The following is an 18,774-nucleotide window of genomic DNA, read 5'->3' on the forward strand; positions in this document are numbered from 1 at the left end:
TCTCTGGAGAAACCACAAGGATATTTCTTGAAGCTGTTCTCGAGAAATACGAGAAGAAATTGCATCTCAGTTATCTGCAAGCAAGTTATGGAAAAAAGAGACCTTAGAGACTATTTTGATCAAAATAGAGACTTTAGACACTTTTTATCAAAAATAGATACTTTTTAGAGACTTGCATAGAAATGGTATCTAAAAAGAAACCTGCTACCAGCCCTAGATATGTTAATCCTTTACCGAATAATTTTAGATCATGTTTTGATAAGCTGATGAAATTTCATACTCGAATAGATCCTCACTGAATAGCTCATATAGTATGTTGAGAGCGGCGCAGCCGAATTTTTTTTCGAATGAAGAGAGTTTTCTGGCAATTAATGATAGCTCTGTTATGATAGCTGATAGCTTTAGTTATGACGCAAAAATACTTTGGCGTGAAAATATTCTATCATGAATTACTGCCTCATCATAATTTCCCTGATTATGGTCGAAATTCCCTGAGAATTCCAGGTATTTTCCAGGTTGAGTAAAATTCCCTGATAATTCCAGGTTTTTCCAGGTAGTAGACACCCTGAATAAAAATAAGTTGCCGTATAATTTATCGTAAACAAAATTTATATTAAAAGGTGAATCATATTTTTGTTGAAAATATGTAATGTTTTGATCTTATAAATAAGGTGATTAAAACTTAAAACGGCTCTGAATGGCTTAAAACGGCTTAAAACAGCTTAAAACGCCTTTAAATGGTTAAAAACGGCTCAAAATGGTAAAAATGGCTAAAAACGGCTTAAAACAGCTTAAAACGGCTGCGGCTTGAAATGGCCTAAAAAGCCTTTGAATGGCTCAAAACGGCTTAAAATGGCTTAATACGGCTTAAAACGGCTCAAAATGGTAAAGATGGTGAAAAAGGCTTAAAATGGCTTAACACAGCTTAAAACAGTTTAAAACAGCTTAAACCGGATTAAAACGGCTTTAAATGGTTTAAAATGGCTTTAAACGGCTTAAAACAGTTAAATAAAATTAAACCAGTAAAAGACGGCTTAAAACAGCTCGAAACGGCTTAAAATGTTTTTAAACGGCTTTAAATGACTTAAATTGGCTTACGTGGAACTGCAAATCTCTCAACTTCATTGGAAGTACTCGCATACTCTCCGATGTACTGAAGACCCGCGGTTTCGACATCGTAGCGCTGCAGGAGGTGTGCTGGACAGGAGCATTGGTGCGAACGTTTAGAGGTAATCATACCATCTACCAGAGCTGCGGCAACACACGCGAGCTGGGAACAGCTTTTATAGTGATGGGTGACATGCAAAGGCGCGTGATCGGGTGGTGGCCGATCAATGAACGAATGTGCAAGTTAAGAATCAAAGGCCGATTCTTTAACTTCAGCATAATCAACGTGCATAGCCCACACCCCGGAAGCACTGATGATGACAAGGACGCATTTTACGCGCAGCTCGAACGCGAGTACGACCGCTGCCCAAGCCACGACGTCAAGATCATCATAGGAGATTTGAATGCTCAGGTTGGCCAGGAGGAGGAGTTCAGACCGACGATTGGAAAGTTCAGCGTCCACCGGCTGACGAACGAGAACGGCCTACGACTGATAGATTTTGCCGCCTCCAAGAACATGGCCATTCGTAGCACCTATTTCCAGCACAGCCTCCCGTATCGGTACACCTGGAGATCACCTCAGCAGACAGAATCGCAAATCGACCACGTTTTGATCGATGGACAGCACTTCTCCGACATAACCGACGTCAGAACCTATCGTGGCGCCAACATTGACTCCGACCACTACCTGGTGATGGTGAAACTGCGCCCAAAACTATCCGTCATCAACAATGTACGGTACCGACGCCCGCCCCGGTACAATCTCGAGCGGCTGAAACAACCGGATGTCGCCAATGCGTACGCGCAGCATCTTGAGGCAGCGTTGCCGGATGAGGGCGAGCTCGATAGGGCCCCTCTTGAGGACTGCTGGAGGACAGTCAAAGCAGCCATTAACGACGCTGCCGAAAGCGTTGTCGGATATGTGGAACGGAGCTCAAGAAACGATTGGTTCGACGAGGAGTGCCAAGAGGTTTTAGAGGAGAAGAATGCAGCGCGGGCTGCAATGCTGCAGCATGGTACGCGGCAAAACGTGGAACGATACAGACTGAAGCGGAAACAGCAAACCCGCCTATTCCGGGACAAAAAGCGCCGCCTGGAAGAGGTGGAATGCCAAGAGATGGAGTTGCTGTACCGTTCTCAAGAAACGCGGAAGTTCTATCAGAAGCTCAACACATCCCGCAAAGGCTTCGTGCCGCGAGCTGAGATGTGCCGGGATAAGGATGGGAGCATCTTGACGGACGGACGCGAGGTGATCGAAAGGTGGAAGCAGCACTACGATGAACACCTGAATGGCGCAGAGAACACAGGCACAGAAGGTCAGGACAGCGAAGGCGATGGCTACGTCAGCACAGCGGATAGCGGAAATCAACCAGCTCCCACGATGGGGGAAGTTAAGGATGCCATTCAACAGCTCAAGAACAACAAAGCCGCTGGCAAGGATGGTATCGGAGCCGAACTCATCAAGATGGGCCCGGACAGGTTGGCCGCTTGTCTGCATCGGCTGATAGTCAGAATCTGGGAAACGGAACAGCTACCGGAGGAGTGGAAGCAAGGCGTTATATGCCCTATCTACAAAAAGGGCGACAAACTGGAGTGTGAAAATTATCGTGCAATCACCATCCTAAACGCCGCCTATAAAGTGCTATCCCAGATTCTCTTCCGTCGTCTATCACCTATAGCAAACGAGTCCGTGGGAAGTTATCAAGCAGGTTTCATCGACGGCCGCTCGACAACGGACCAGATCTTTTCCGTGCGGCAAATCCTCCAGAAATGCCGTGAGTACCAGGTCCCTACGCACCATTTGTTCATCGATTTCAAGGCGGCATACGATAGTATCGACCGCATAGAGCTATGGAAAATCATGGATGAGAACAGCTTTCCCGGGAAGCTCACAAGATTGATCAGAGCAACGATGGACGGTGTGCAAAACTGCGTGAAGATCTCGGGCGAACACTCCAGTTCGTTCGAGTCTCGGCGGGGACTACGACAGGGCGATGGACTTTCGTGCCTGTTGTTCAATATTGCGCTTGAAGGTGTCATGCGGAGAGCCGGACTTAACAGTCGAGGCACGATTTTCACGAGATCCGGACAATTTGTTTGCTTCGCGGACGACATGGATATTATTGGGAGAAAATTTGAAACGGTGGCAGATTTGTTCACCCGCCTGAAACGCGAAGCAACAAGAGTCGGGCTAATGGTGAATGCGTCGAAAACAAAGTACATGCTGGTTGGCGGAACTGAGCGCGACAGGACCCGCCTAGGAAGCAGTGTTACGATAGACGGGGATACCTTCGAGGTGGTGGACGAGTTCGTCTACCTCGGATCCTTGTTGACGGCTGACAACAATGTTAGTCGGGAAATACGAAGGCGCATCATCAGCGGAAGTCGTGCCTACTATGGGCTCCAGAAGAAACTGCGGTCAAGAAAGATTCACCCCCGCACCAAATGCACGATGTACAAAACGCTCATAAGACCGGTAGTCCTCTATGGGCATGAGGCGTGGACTATGCTCGAGGAGGACTTGCAAGCTCTTGGGGTTTTCGAACGCCGAGTGCTAAGGACGATCTTCGGCGGCGTGCAGGAGAACGGCGTGTGGCGGCGAAGGATGAACCACGAGCTCGCTCAACTCTACGGCGAACCCAGTATCGTGAAGGTAGCTAAAGCTGGAAGGATACGCTGGGCAGGGCATGTTGCAAGAATGCCGGACAACAACCCTGTAAAGATGGTGTTCGCCACGAATCCGGTCGGAACAAGAAGGCGTGGGGCGCAGCGAGCTAGGTGGATTGATCAGGTACACCAGGACCTGGAGAGCGTGGGTCACAGTCGAGGATGGAGAGAAGCGGCCATGAACCGAGGGAATTGGCGAAATATTGTTGGCGAGGCTTTATCAAGATAATTGATGTAAAGCCAAATAAGTAAGTAAGTAAATTGGCTTAAAAAGGCTTTGAATGGCTTAAGGCGAAGTAGGCCGTCATTGAAAATTGTATCAAATCAAAGAAAATCGATTGGTTTTGCACTGATACAGCTGAAAAAGTATCAGCATACTTTATGCATGTTAGCGCGTACAGTGATACATTTTCAAGTCAATATAAACTATCAAGACTAAGTTTTATCACTTTGAAATGCATGATGAGAAGTCATCATTGTTGCCAAAACGAATACCGGGCTACTTAGCCTTAAAACGGCTTGAAACAGCTTAAAACGACTTTAAATGGCTTCAAACGGCTTCAAATGGCTTAAAATGGCTCAAAATGGTAAAAACGGCTTAAAGAGGCTTAAAATGGCTCAAAATGGTAAAACGGCTTAAAATTACTTTAAACGGCTTAAAACAGCATGAAACGGCATAAAAATAATTAAAACAGTTTAAACGGCTTAAAATAGCTTGAAACAGCTCAACATGGCCCAATGGTGAAAATGGCTTAAAACGACTCAAAATGGAAAAATGGCTTAAAAGGCTTTATATGGCTTAAAATGGCTCAAAATGGTTAAAACAAACTTCTTACAATAGCTTCTGGAAACGAAAATTGAATTAAAAACAAAAATAGAAATAAAATCTATATTCAAAATAATGAGCTCCGTGTTACCAAGAATAGGGTCCTAAAGCCCTGTCCCAATTTTAGTGCCAAACGCTTAAGTTTAGCCCAAAAATACATGTTTACTCAATTTCCTAATGTTTTCCGTTGGTTTAAGCCCAAAAAACATTTTTTTTAGAGTTTGTCACATCTTTTGGCTTAAACTCAAATGTTGGGTGTATTTTGTTTTCCGTGTCCCTTACGAAGTGTCAGATAGGAACAACCCCAGTGGTCGAACTAAAACCCCTGTGGTGTTTTTGTCGACTAAGCGAACGTCAAACATGATCAAAAGTGTCAAGGTTCATTTATGGACCAAATTTTTAAATTAAAGTTTAAACATGATATAGCCATTATTTGAGCGGGAAAAATTGCTAAAGTAGTTACAGTAACATGGTTTTTCGTGTTATTATGTCAAGTCAAGGAGTTGTGTTCGATTTACGCTTCAGTCCGGAAAACTTTTTGTCAGGACGTATTTCAACTGTGCCACTGCATGCTAGCCCGTTGTCTAGTGTGGTGCTTCCTTCAAAGGGCGAATCGTTCACTGGAAGCATTAACGCGTCGGTGTCTTTTTAAATAAAACAAAATGTTTTGAGCAGTCGTCAACGGTATTGTAGTACACACAGAATTAAGCCACAACTTTAATGGACTAAGAAAAAGATGTGCAAAATTGACTGGAACATGAACATTTAAGTGTATTTTTTGCAATTTGAGAATACCATATCTTGAGTCTCCAAATCAGTAAGTCGTTCTGGTTACTTTTACTTTTTTTGTGAACAAAAAGCGAGTTTTTCCTAACTTTCTAACTGTTGTACAAAATACAACAACGCGACGACTGAAGTGTTAAATAGAAGGTACAGTCCTCATACGCCAAGAAACGAAAATATCTTCGATAAAAAAGAACCCAGTAGTCTTAAACCTAAAAACCTGTGAAGATAGGTCATTTCCATTTCCCACATTATAAAATAGTCTCATTTTTGGGCAGACTACTTTTTTGACATATACATTTACAATTTGATGTGGCATAGGAAAATAAACATAGTTCACAGGTCTAAAGATTGAATTATGACATTGTATTATAGTATCTAGAGTTGTCCAACTTACCCTACGTGCCCATGATGCCCCAGCTCCCCCGATACCGCCAGCCAAATACATATGGTTGTCCTCTTTGTGCTTGCCGCTCTCTTGCCGCTATACTCACTCTCCATAGGGGTACACCCTTAGTGGTCAACGCTTGCACTCCACCGGTATTGTTTCATCTACCTTTATTTCAGTTCGCGTTAGGTGTTCGTCAGGTTCGTTACGGTACGACATTCCGCGGCGCGTGTCTCGCTAGTTCCTTCACCTGTTTATTGATTTAACTGAGATATGTGAGAGGTTACTACATCAAGGAATAAATATTTACGGTGTATGTATGTGGTGTAGTGTACTTTTGAAGCAATCGATTTTTCCCATGTGCATTGTGTGGTTTAGAATTTAAATACATATCCGTTGGCGAATACATAGATATAGCTAATTAGCAACATCGCAATGCGATGAGGAAAATTGTGTATCAGTGAAGGGCATATTATTGGCTGGGTCATAAGTGCATAAATTTGTGAATAAGGTGAAGTTCTGGGGATAATTTATTTTGTAAAGAAAGAAAGAAACAAATCATCAGATAATCATGAGTCAACTTGGAACAGTTTATGCCACAAAGCGGAGGCGTCGCAATGGAAAAAGGTAAAAAACGGTTAAAATTTGAACAATTAATATAATTATGGAAGCCATTACATTAACGAACTTTATTCAGCTTAATTTTTTTAAATTCGGCAATACAACTTTCTATTAATAGTCGAGGTTTTGAAAATCTTGTCAAAGTAGATTTTATTTATCGCAATGAATGAGTGAGCGAACATCCAACACCCATCCTGCCATTTGAATCTGAGGGCATTTCAGGTCATTTTGCCCCTACATAGCTATATGACTATTAAGCAATACCATGCCGAAAGTGTATGGGATCAATTTCCCAGCGGCCAAGAATCCTTACGTTTTGCATATTTCCTCGATTTTCCGTAAACCCGTGGCAGTGAACGACTAAGGATGGACCTATCGTTAGGAATCTTTTCGTTTTCCTAACAAAATCTAGTTTTTCTCAACTATAGGTTCAGCCTTCATAATTTTAGGAGAACCTATGAAATATCATCGGGTCTCACACATGACATACGAATGCAAAGATACCGCTCTCAAAAGTTGTGGAAATGATTTTGAAATTCTAAGCTGAGAAGCAGGTTTATTTCCAGTGAAGACGTATTTCCAAGAAGAACAATAAGAATAAGATGTATACCGTGTTTGAACCCCGACGCTGTTATTTTTTTTTAAACTCGGCGAAACTTCAAATATTTCCATCAATGTACAATCAAGCCTCATTCGACTCATAGAAATATCGAATCATAGAACAAGAATCCTATGCAAAAAATGTTTCAAGAGACCATCATACTAACCATAAAATTTTGTTTCTAGTATGGTTCCAAGAGTCGATATCGAGTCATGGAATATCGACTCATGGAGGTTTGACTGTATGTACATTCCACGCGAATATAAGATAATTTCAACAAACAAACTTCTCACTGTCATGGACAATTCTCGCGCCTGTTGCAATGCAGTGGAACCTCGATGCATAGAAAAAAACATGACTTTGAGAACTTTTTCAGTATATTCACAATTGAAAAATATATTAGACAGTCACTTTCAACATTTGAGGGGTTAAAACATAGAGGCGTGTAAGTGACATTTTGGTCGGTTTGGAGTTAAGTATGCGTACCGAGAGTAGGATGAACACCGCCTGTAACGAAGTCGTCTCAATAGCTTCTTCCAAACTCGTTAGATATTGATGACAGACGACGAAAGACGATCAGGGATAACACTTTCTAGGCCATATTTAAAATAGTGATAACTCGATAGCTCTTACATTCCAAATTGTCGCCCTTTTTGTAGATAGGAAATCTAACCTCTTGCTTTCACTTATCCGGTAGCTGTTCTATCTCCCGATTCTGATCATCAACCGATGCAGACAAGCGACCGATTTCTCCGGGCCCTTCTTAATAAGGCCCGCTCCGATACCATTCTTTTCAGCTGTCCTGTTATTCTTGAGCTGTAAAACGGCATCCTTCACTTCCCTCAAGGTGAGAGCTGGTAGATCTCCCGAGGCCTTGAACATGTGCCGTGTCTGTGCCTTTGGCGCCATTGAAATGTTTCAAAATTATCATGCCTCCACCTTTCGATCACCTCTCGTCCGTCCATTTTGTCCATTTGCTCCCATTTTGCTAAGCTTCTGACTGCTTAGGAAGATGGTGTATTGGTTAAAGTTGTTCAGCAGGTCAAGATTTACCATTATGTGAACAAGGAAGGCGGCATCCACAAATTACGTAACGCTCTAAGGGGAGGGGGAGTAGGCTCAAGTGTTGCGGCTCATACAAAAATTTGAAATTTTTCATTCAAAAAGCGTTACGGAGGGGGTGGAGGTGGTCAAAATTTTCCAATTTTAGCGTTACGTAATAAATGGATGCTGCCTAAATTATAAATTAAGCTAGTAAGCCAGCAAATTTTGTCTCAAAGATATCCTAAATCTAAACCTCGAAAGACCTAAAATAACAATAAAGAATTACCGTAAATTTGGGTGTAATTGATCAGTATGGTGAAATCGATCACCGTGTCACATTATTTTATTTCTTACTATATCGAGTACAATTATCAATGCGGCCAACAGAAAGTGAACGTTGTCTATCTTAACTATTGTCGAATTGTGTGTTGTGAAGATTCTTGTGTTAAATAATATTTATTTCCATGCAAATAATGTAAAATTTCAGAGCCGTATTTCGTGTGATATTGACAGTCATCTATAAACTTCTAGTTTTTAACAAGGATTCGGACATGGTGTCAACCTAAAAGTTTGTGAGGATGCTTGAAATATATCTCCAAAACAAAATTCATCATCATTCTTGATTGAATATAATTGCATTTTGTTAGGTATCAGGAGTTTCCTTTGGAAATTCCCTACATTTAGGCGTTTGCAGCGGTATTCTTGAAATTCAATTGTTTATTATTTCCATAAATATTGCATTGTTAAGAGTTTAGCAAGCATATTTGGATTCAGGGTGCCTAAATTAAGTATGTAGAGTCTTTTCCGAAACGACGAAAAATTGTTTTGTCAAGTGATCAATTTCATCCCGAAATAACCTCTTACTTTTTATTTTAAAGATGATTTTCAGCACTAAAATCACATAACCCTCATTCGCTTTTTGAAATTCAGCCTTCTGACATTATGAATTTGGTACCGTAATTTCGGGTGAAATTGATCACTTTTCACCGTTTTCCATGCCTCTTTTCTATAATGTTATCAATGTTAAACATCTAAATGCAGGAAAACAAGTACAACGATGAGTCTCATTGGCTCATATACATGAAAATTTCGTTACATGATAATGTAATGTAATGCATTTTTTTTAATTTCCGTACAAAGTGGGCCGAAGGGTCTCAGATTTTCATGAAACTTTTTCCACAGGCAGGGCTCATCAATATATGAATAGAAAAAAATTGAGAAAAATTCAGGGTCGCTTATTTTCCCGGAAAACTCAGTTGGAATTTTTTTGTTTTCCTCTGACACTACTTACTTTGAAAAATCAAAACTCAAGAACGAAGCATCGTAGAAACTTAGTTTTTATATGAAAATGAAAGCAAATTTTCTCAGGAATAAAAAAAATTAACTGGAAAAAGTTTTCCACAAAATTTTCCACCGTTGAGAAAATTCGTATAGAAAAGCCGGAAAAACTATGCTTCAACTCGTGGAAAATTTTCAAAAAAAATATTTTTGAGAAGATAATTTCATACGCTTTAATCGCTGAAATTTTTGAAATGTAGTTTTTTTCGTTTTTGAGTTATGGCCAATTTTGTAAAATATGTGCAAATGTGCCATTTTGAGGCTTTTCTTTGAAAAATCATAACTCAAGAAAGAAGCATCGTAGAAACAAAGTTTTTTTTTATGAAAATGAAAGCAAATTTTCTCAGAAATAAAAAAAATATTAACTGGAAAAAGTTTTCCGCAAAATTTTCCACCGTTGAGAAAATTCGTAAAGAAAAGCCGGAAAAACTATGTTCCAATTAGTGGAAAACTTTCAAAAATATATTTTTGAGAAGGTAATTTCATAAGCCTTAATCACTGAAATTTTTGAAATGTATTTTTTTTCGTTTTTGAGTTGTGGCCAATTTTGTGGAAAATGACCATATAAGCCTTTTCTTTGAAAACCCATATTTCAATCGAAGCATCGAAAAAACAAAGATTTTTGCAATTGCAAATTTTCTAAAACATCTGAAAAAAAGATATGGGATTGGTTTTAATGAAGTATAAGTCGGAATGGATGATATCTATATAAATAAAAATGGAATGGTGTTTGTATGTCACGAAATGGCTTACGAACGGGTCAACGGATTTGAACGATTCTACCTCCATTTTGTTCGTCAAGGGTTCCGACGTGTTTGTGTGTATAAAAATCCCAGGATATTCACCGGGAAAGTTGGAAAAACGTGCGTGAACGGAACTGTCATTTCGTATGGTACGATCAATATCGTTTTTCAACAGCCTACTTGATGGCTAAACGAAGTTTGCCGGGACAACTAGTTTTTCATAAAAAATTACACCGCTAAGAAAAACTGAAAAAAAAACTGTTTCTGCCTCAATTTTTCATTACACTGAAAAGGGATTCTTTCTTCTCTATGGAACAAATAAGATTATTTTTTTTTTAATTTTATTGATTCAATTATTCAGTATATAACATACATTTTCATCTTAATACTATCTATTTTTCCAACCGGGAAGATTGTCTTTGGTTGCTAACACCAGAAGATTTTCGTTTCTTTGTATTATTAAGAACAAAGCATGCTGTATTTTCTTGGTTTTCATGTGCATCTGAGAATTCACTAGCAAAAATGGTTCGTTCGTCTTTTGGTATAAATGAATGATATTTTTTGTTCCAGGAATTGGAACAAGGTTATAAAATCTTACCTGAAGAAATTTTTCAGCCACTGAATAGTCATTTTCAGTTGCATAGATAAATTCCCAATCTTTTTTAAATTGGTCTTTCACCTTTTGCGACACAGCCCAGTCGAAAAATTGTTTGGCATTATTAATTTCTGTTGACTTTCTAATACTAGCATCTCTAGCCATTCGCTTAATGACAAATTTCAAAAATGTATGCAACCATGAAAATGATTTTAAAACTAAAGCAGAATGGCACTTTTTCCCAACCTCACATGGAAAAGGTCCTTGTGATGGTATCGGTGGCAACAACGTTGATGGCTGTTTTTCAAGAGCTTCAGCAGACCTTTATAGTGGCTTTCGCATTAAACTCATACTAAAATGAAGGTTTCCAACCCATTTCAGGGTAATAAAAATGAACATTTTTGAAGACAGATCAGACAGAAGTACCACTTTTTTGTAGGCGAATGTGTGAAAAATTTATTATTTTTAACGTCAAAAATAATTATTTTGAATGTTTTTTTTTTCAAGGATGAAGAGGTAAAAAAATAAAAAAAAATGTGTTCTGTAACTCGATACCTCCCTAACTCAAAATTAAAGGGGCCATCGAGTTAGGGAGGTATTGAGATACAGAACACATAGGTATTTTTAAATTTTTGTGCTTTTTATTATAATTGCACTAATATCCGTATCGAAGGGTAGCACTTTTCAGAACTGTTTTGGGAATTATCAAAATGATGTCAGATTGCACCCATAAGTTATTTATTCAATCACTCTGAATTACTCAATGACTTAGTCAACTAGGTTCTGATTCTACATCCGTATGACGTACCGAATTGAGTCGGATTCTAATTCTAGATTTGGAATTAGATTAAGAATCTAGTTGAATGTGATGGATTTTGTGTTGAAATAGGCTGTACCTATAGGAGGCAGTAGAATACAAAAAAGACGGGAGCTTTATGGGGCGATTCGTCCAGTGAACGTAGGGGCAGTAGTTAAATTGATCCCAAAATGATCGGAACTTCTCGTATTGTGTATGAAGATTGGCACATGAAAAATATTTTTTTGCAATTTCTCATCGTAACAGGCTGATTTTCATCACGCCAATCTGTCATGAAACGGCCTACTTTCCTGCACTGAAGTAAGCCGTGCGGGAATAGTCATTACGCAAATGAAACCAGTGCTGTAATGATTCATTACGCAACGCGTTCTCATTACGCAACTGTTTTGAGTTGCGTTATGAATCATTACACAACCATTTTTCAGACATTGTAAAATGATGGTGAATGCATTCCGATATTATTTATGATACCCTCAAGTGGTCTTCTACGAAATTGCAAAAAATGTTGTACGTAACTCGTTGCAGAACTCGATTTCTACAGCACTCGTCGTAATTATCCTACTCGGCAAGCCTCATAGGATAAATTTACGACTCGTGCTGTAAAAATCATTATTCTGCAACTTGTTCCGTAAACTACTAGTACCACACAGAAGGATATTTCATGCGGCGTCTTACCTTTTTTTCTTCCGTTCGTGAATTTAGGGTATGAATAGACCAGAGTGATTTCGGGTGATGCGTGAAAATTTTTCATCTTGAAATATGATTGTATTCCTAAAAATGATCTAACTCAAACGGATTTTTTCGTAATTGCAAAAAATATTGTATGCAAATCGTTACAAAACTCGATTTTTTCAGCACTCGTCGTATTTATTCAATCCAGTCAGTTTGCATGCTTGGTGGATTAGATCAAGTTTCATGTAAACAACAATGAGACCAAAGTTTTATATAACTTTGGCGATCTGTAGCTAAAAATTGTGACGTGCTGGAACATTTCTGTGAACGGCATCAGATTCAGAAATTCCAAATCTACTTGAGACACATAATTTGATTTTTGATAATGCCATTTTTGTTACGCTGTGTAATAGTATTTATCATAAATGAGTAACAAGATTACAGAAAACAAACAATTTTTTAATTATTAATTCAGCGACTTACGTGTCTGCTACTATGGGATCTTCCCTTAATGTTGCAAATGTATTGGATTGGCATGAAACACCATTCATGGAGTAAAAGCATTTAGAGACTTGCGGCTACTAGGGGATATCAGTCAATTTGATGCTAGAATACAACATCAAAATGCAGTGTCAGAATTCGTATTTATATTTTTAAATTTATTTATGTACGCACCTATGGGTAACAAGATCGCTTACAACTAATATTTTTTAAATTATGAATTAAGCGGTTGTGGTGGCCAATGGAGGATCTCTCCCTATGACCTTGCACCGTCCCCCCGTTTCGGACAGCTTGATTTTTTGCAGGATGTTAAAAGCTTTTTGATGGACGTCTTGCAGACCAAATAAAACTCAAATTACTTATGGAAAATTATTTGAAATGGTAATAAAATATTATACCTGGAGTAAAAATATTCGATGATGTACAAATTCAAACAATTTGAGACATTTCCAGAATGTATGTATCAGGTATCAGGTACAATCAACTCTCCCTTACTCGATATTTCGTATCTCGATATCGAGCTAGAGAACAATAGAAAAAAATGATTTTCATGGCTAACTCGATAGTCGCTGGGCTCATTGATCATTGATATCATTGACATCATTGATACGTAATGCCAACATTCATGTTGAAATTAAATTTTACAGCACTTAAAATAATAAAATTTATCATAAATGAGTAACAAAATGTGTAAAATAAAAAAAAATCTTCAGTTTCAATATTTTCAATAGTAAAAAATACTGATATATGTGATTTTTTCCGTCTAACCAAAAAAAAACATAAATTCTTAATTTTCATACAATTCATATGAAGTGAGAAATCGCTGAAAATACTACAAAGCCGTTTTCATTAAAGCATTTGTTTGTAACTTAAAAATCTTTGCTTCTAACCCCCACATTTGTGATTACAGCGAACAGAGTACATTTTCGTTAAAGAAATTGTGCAGAACACAAATGAAAACAAAATATATTTGCTACGTGATTGAACTAAAAGAGTTTATTCCGTCATCGTGATGGAAGAAACTTTTCAAGCACGTGCTAACTTTTTTAGAAACAAAGTAGCTGACTGACCCCGTTACTACATTATCACTTCACAGAACAGACGGCTTGAATGACCTGTAATAAAACCGTCCCTGGTGAAAAAAATGTGTACCATGTTTACTGCCTCCCCATCAGATCGCAACAGACCCTCTATTAAGATCGTCTACATTTGTGAAGGGGTGCCGGCAAGAATACATTTGAATGTACAGCAATCCCGCCATTTAGAACGCTAGTTGGAACCGCTTGGATAGGAAGACGCTTAGCATAACACTTCAGTTAATTTATTTTAAAGTCCTTCTTCTTCTTCTTCTTAGCGTTACGTCTCAAACTGGAACAGAGCCTTCTTCTCAACTTGTGTTCTTATGAGAACTTTCACAGTTATTTACTATGAACTTTCTTTGTAAATGTTGCCATTTTCGCATTCGTATATCGTGTGGCAGGCACTATGATACTTTATGCGCAGGAAAGTGAAATAAATGTACATTGCAAAAGATCCTAAACCGACCGGGAATCGAACCGAGATAACTCAAACTCAGGCTCCGGTGCTGTTGATTTCCATCAACGTCTGAATGGATACGCCATTGATGGGAGGTTTACTGTACGTTTTGTGCAATACCTCTCATACTTATCGAGCATAGAGTTCCCCATCAGTTGTAGTTGCCCCTCTGCCCTTATGGGCTTGAGTGTAGAGTTTATCACACGCGGCGGTGGAAATTATGTTTGTTCATGCGCACTACAAATTGATTTTTTTTTCATGCTGAGATGAACATACAGATGAGTAAAAGTAGAGATATCTGCAAAAAAACAGTGAAGAATTCAAATTAACTACCTGAGTACTTTGTCAGCATGGGCTTGTGATGAAAATTGAGCAAATTGTACTGGGTCATGAGCCCCGTTTATCAAAACTAAAATTGTCATCGAACGTGGACAATGTCCCTTTGCCGCATCCCCTGTGGAAAACAGTCTACCTAATATTAGGTTTCATGACAAGGGAGACATAATGGAAATGATATATCTTGCAGCAAGTGCTGCTAGGGAGCTCCCAATATTGATTTTTAAAAGAAGTTTCAACGCATGAGCAATGCCTTCCGAAAAATTTCCTTTCTTTGTGGATGCCCGAGAAAGGGCGACAACAGAAGAAGGCGTGTCTGGTCGCCAACTTCTGTGTGATTTCCTTTACAAGTGAATATAGGGTTTTTTTTTTTGAATATAGGGTATTATCGTCGAATCAGCTTGAACAGCTTATTACCGGTAGATGATGTCATTTTACATCACATTGAAAACGCAGGTGAAATTTCCTATAAGGAGGCTTCGTGACATGGACATATTTAGAGTAAAGTGGGACAAAAGTTTGGTTTTGAATAAAAACAAAAGTTATGAATGTCATGGTTGTTCGGATGCTATTCAAGTATTCCACTCCAAAAATTGTAGAAATCGTTTAAGATTTGTAAATGTTGTGGCTTTTTGACGTGAAAACTGTAATTTTAATTCTAACTTGCATCTCATGAAACAAAATAAAAAATGATAGCTAATTTCATTTCTACATGATTTGTGTAACATTATGGCGTAGCTAGGACCCGTAAAGATGCTTTATTTATTTATTTCGTCAAGCATAGGTAGACTACATACAATAATTACAATACTTTCTTACATGCTATGGATTACTTCTATAGTTTTTTAGTCGTGTTTTAAGCTGCTCTTTGGACATAGTAATGCCAATGAATTCGCAATGTACATTATACTGACGCATCATACGGTTTATTGGTCCGTTTTGAGCATAATGCGTCCTGCATGATTTTTCTGAAAATAATTTTCTTGTTCTTAAATGCCGAGAGGGTGTGTAGAAGTTAAGTTGAGAAAGAAGTGCAGCAGAGTCTACACGGTTTGAAATAATGTTGTTTATAAAGAGAATCATTGCGAACTCCCGGCGTTGCTTAAGTGTTTCCAAGTTGATGAGCATGCAGCGTGCTTCATACGACGGAAGTGGCAGTACAGTCCAATTCAATTTCCGAAGGGCGTATAAAAGGAATTGCTTCTGTACTGATTCCACGTTTGAGATATTAGTTTTTGCATAAATGTTTTCGGCCCCTAGTGGGGCAAAAGATCAAGTCATGTATTATCTCACGGAAAAATATGAAAATTTCCAAAAATGCACATATTATCCTAAAATTTGACGAAATATGTTATATAGCGAAAAAATGCAATGTTCAAAATAATCACGGTTTCAGTTATGCCCAAAATAGGGTTAATTGTTATTTACCAAAAAATAACATTTTTGCATAACTAAGGTAAAATATAAATAGTTTATTTTCGATGCGACATTCCGCGATCAGTAGATTTCAGATAACCGATTTTCTTCGTCGAAAACTCCGAACAGTAGAACTTCTTGTTGTCGAGAAAGGAAATTTCCTTCATAGATCTCCGTCGGAGCATTGCATCTGGTGCAAGCCTATCACTTCAAATTGAATTATTTCAAATTATATATATTTTCTCATGCTTAATCAGAAATTCCAAAATCCATCCGCCAGTAACGTCTATTTTTCCACACCATTGAACAGGTTTCATCCGATGAAACTGCGCCAAGGTGATAAGAGAAGCTGAACCGAACTGGTTCATTGAATTACTTACACTTCTTTTATTATGACCTCTTCTCATGGAAACATATCTGATGGAGTACGACCGGCGAAGTGAAAATGCGCAAATTTATTGCCTATTGTTTACTTATTTTAATTTCATAATCTGGAGACGAATTAATGGATTGCAGTTATTTGGATGCAACGCGCCAAGCCTAGTACCGTTAAATCGAACGAAGAGAGTCAGCAGGCGGCTTGTTTTCGATGGACAGTAATTTCTCAAATGCTTATCAGAGTAGGCATGGAGAGTATTGCACTGATTCCGATTAATGATATTTTTATTGCTTTTGCCTTTGGAGTTACATGGCTGGCTTGATCGGAACGCATTTTCACTGTTACGTATTGCTTTGGCGCGCAGAGTTCCCGTGGCAAATTAGTTTGTATGCGAACAGAAAACATTTTCGTTCTGCACCTTAGTGTATGTTGCAATAAGCCCTCCTAATACTATTTCTTAATTTAATCTGATATGAAGTTTCTCATAGAAATATATTTTTAAGAGTACCTGAGCAGGGAATGACGACTAGTTCATCTTACTTTGCCAAAGTTGCCAATGAAATTTCCATTACGAAAAGATGGCTTTGCTTTGTAGCCGCGAGTAGCCAAAATAAAAAACCTAAATTATTCTTTAGTTATTTAACGATTTCATCAAAAATATGAAAATAAGTAATCAAATAGTTATTTGCTACATTGCAAGAATAAAACAAAAACAAATGAGAAGTTAGTAACCACTGTGATTAGAAAACTCAACAAGAAGCAACACCCTTATACTTAACTTCGCTATTAGACAAATTATTGTTAAGGCAAGGTTTTTCAAATCGTGCCCCCGGAACACTTGGTGCTCCTCGAAGTCTTAACTAGACTTTAAGACACTTCACAAAAATTAAGGATAAGCATTGATGACCGTACAATTCGTAGTTGTTATTCCGTGATTGACCTGAATAATCGAAATTGCACAAGGAACCAAGAGATGTAGCATGGGAGTAGCTTTCCATCTTCAACATACACTTTGGAGAACTCCAAACAAATGAATCACTGAACTTTATTATCTGAATTATTGCCATGATTTTTTCTTCGAATTTGAACGAAAAAACTGTTTTCAAATTGCAAAGATAAGCATGGTTCGTTTACCGAAGACACAGGCATATTTCACTTCACAAATGGTCAACATGTCAACGGTCAATTAAGTGTTTCTACATGATAATAAATTTTGAATGTCAATTACTTTTCGTTCGTACGATAAAGAGCGATTTTCATCAATGTTTTGGTTTTATGGGTCGAAATATAATGCTTTCACCCTAATCTATCTATCTTTCTATAAAAATAAAAATGGACTGGTGTTTGTATGTCACGAAATGGCTTGAGAACGGGAGAACGGATTTGCACTATTCTTCCACTGTTGTATTTGACAGGGGATGCGACGTGTTTGTGCGGGGAAAAAGTATAAAAAAGTCTTCTAGATAGTCAGAAAAACGGGAAAAAACTAAGCTGTCGTTTTGCATGCGAGATTTAATGACGTTTTTCAACAGCCTACTTGATGGCAAGACGAAGTTTGCTGGGACCACTAGTACTCCAATTAAAGCTTATTAAATATCGGGGACGGGCCTGGTGTAGTGGTTAGAAAACATGGGTCCTGTGGTGATTGTGTATATGTGTATATATTCTCGGTCTGAGATATTATAAGTCAATAATTTTAGATCTACTCAAATGTGCACTTCAAGTATAAACGAAAAGTCCCATCCTTTATTCATTTGGATCAAAGGCAATTCTTACCAGTGGAAATACGAAAAAGCCGATTGGCAGTCCTATGATTTGAATGTGCGGCTGCGTCTTCAAGACAATCCCCCAAATACATTGAGTTGTACAAAATATCAGCTTCGATTAAGCACTTTTGAGTTCCTAGCAATTTTTTGAAATTTTAGTTTCCATCCATACTGAAATAAAATGTACACTTGGTATTCCATTTACTCAATGCCTACTTTTGTCGAATGTTACAAATATGCAGTTATGGGCAGTACAGTCAGTCTATGCTATGCTTTTGGGAGATCATAATCTAAATTTCCAAACTTATTCAAACAGACTCAAGTCAGAAAAGTAAACCAACCTACTTTTATCAATCCTACGTGTTTTGTAGACGAAATTCTTCACGTTCCGCTACGCTCACGTTGGTTTATTCGATTTTTCACTTTTAGAAGTTTAATTTCAGGATTTACAAAACGACGTAAGTAAGATTCTCAACTTTCGCAACCTAATCATGACTTTCACCGCTGCGTTGTATGGAGAGACCACGAATCAAAACAAAACACTAGGGTAAAAGCACCGGTTTTGGCCAGCTTAAGAGAAAATGTAAATAAAAAATAAATGGGTAGCCGTATCGATACTACGAATATGTCAAATGCAA

The 18,774-nt window shown here is 38.3% G+C and overlaps 1 protein-coding gene across 3 annotated transcripts in view; it reads left to right on the plus strand.

The window, feature by feature from the left end:
- Positions 1-5,917: 5,917 nt before the first annotated feature.
- LOC5575425 (aryl hydrocarbon receptor) overlaps positions 5,918-18,774 on the plus strand; it is a 117,654-nt gene continuing 104,797 nt past the window's right edge. Inside the window, exon 1 of one of the 3 annotated variants that reach the window (XM_021854311.1) lies at positions 5,918-6,398. In XM_021854311.1, the coding sequence (XP_021710003.1) occupies positions 6,343-6,398 (56 nt within the window). In that variant the 5' untranslated portion in view covers positions 5,918-6,342. The remainder of the gene's footprint in view (positions 6,399-18,774) is intronic. The other 2 variants (XM_021854312.1, XM_021854313.1) reach the window with 2 other exon arrangements.

The sequence above is a fragment of the Aedes aegypti genome, chromosome 3, assembly GCF_002204515.2.
Source record: "Aedes aegypti strain LVP_AGWG chromosome 3, AaegL5.0 Primary Assembly, whole genome shotgun sequence".
In the NCBI taxonomy this organism is placed as follows: Eukaryota; Metazoa; Arthropoda; class Insecta; order Diptera; family Culicidae; genus Aedes; species Aedes aegypti.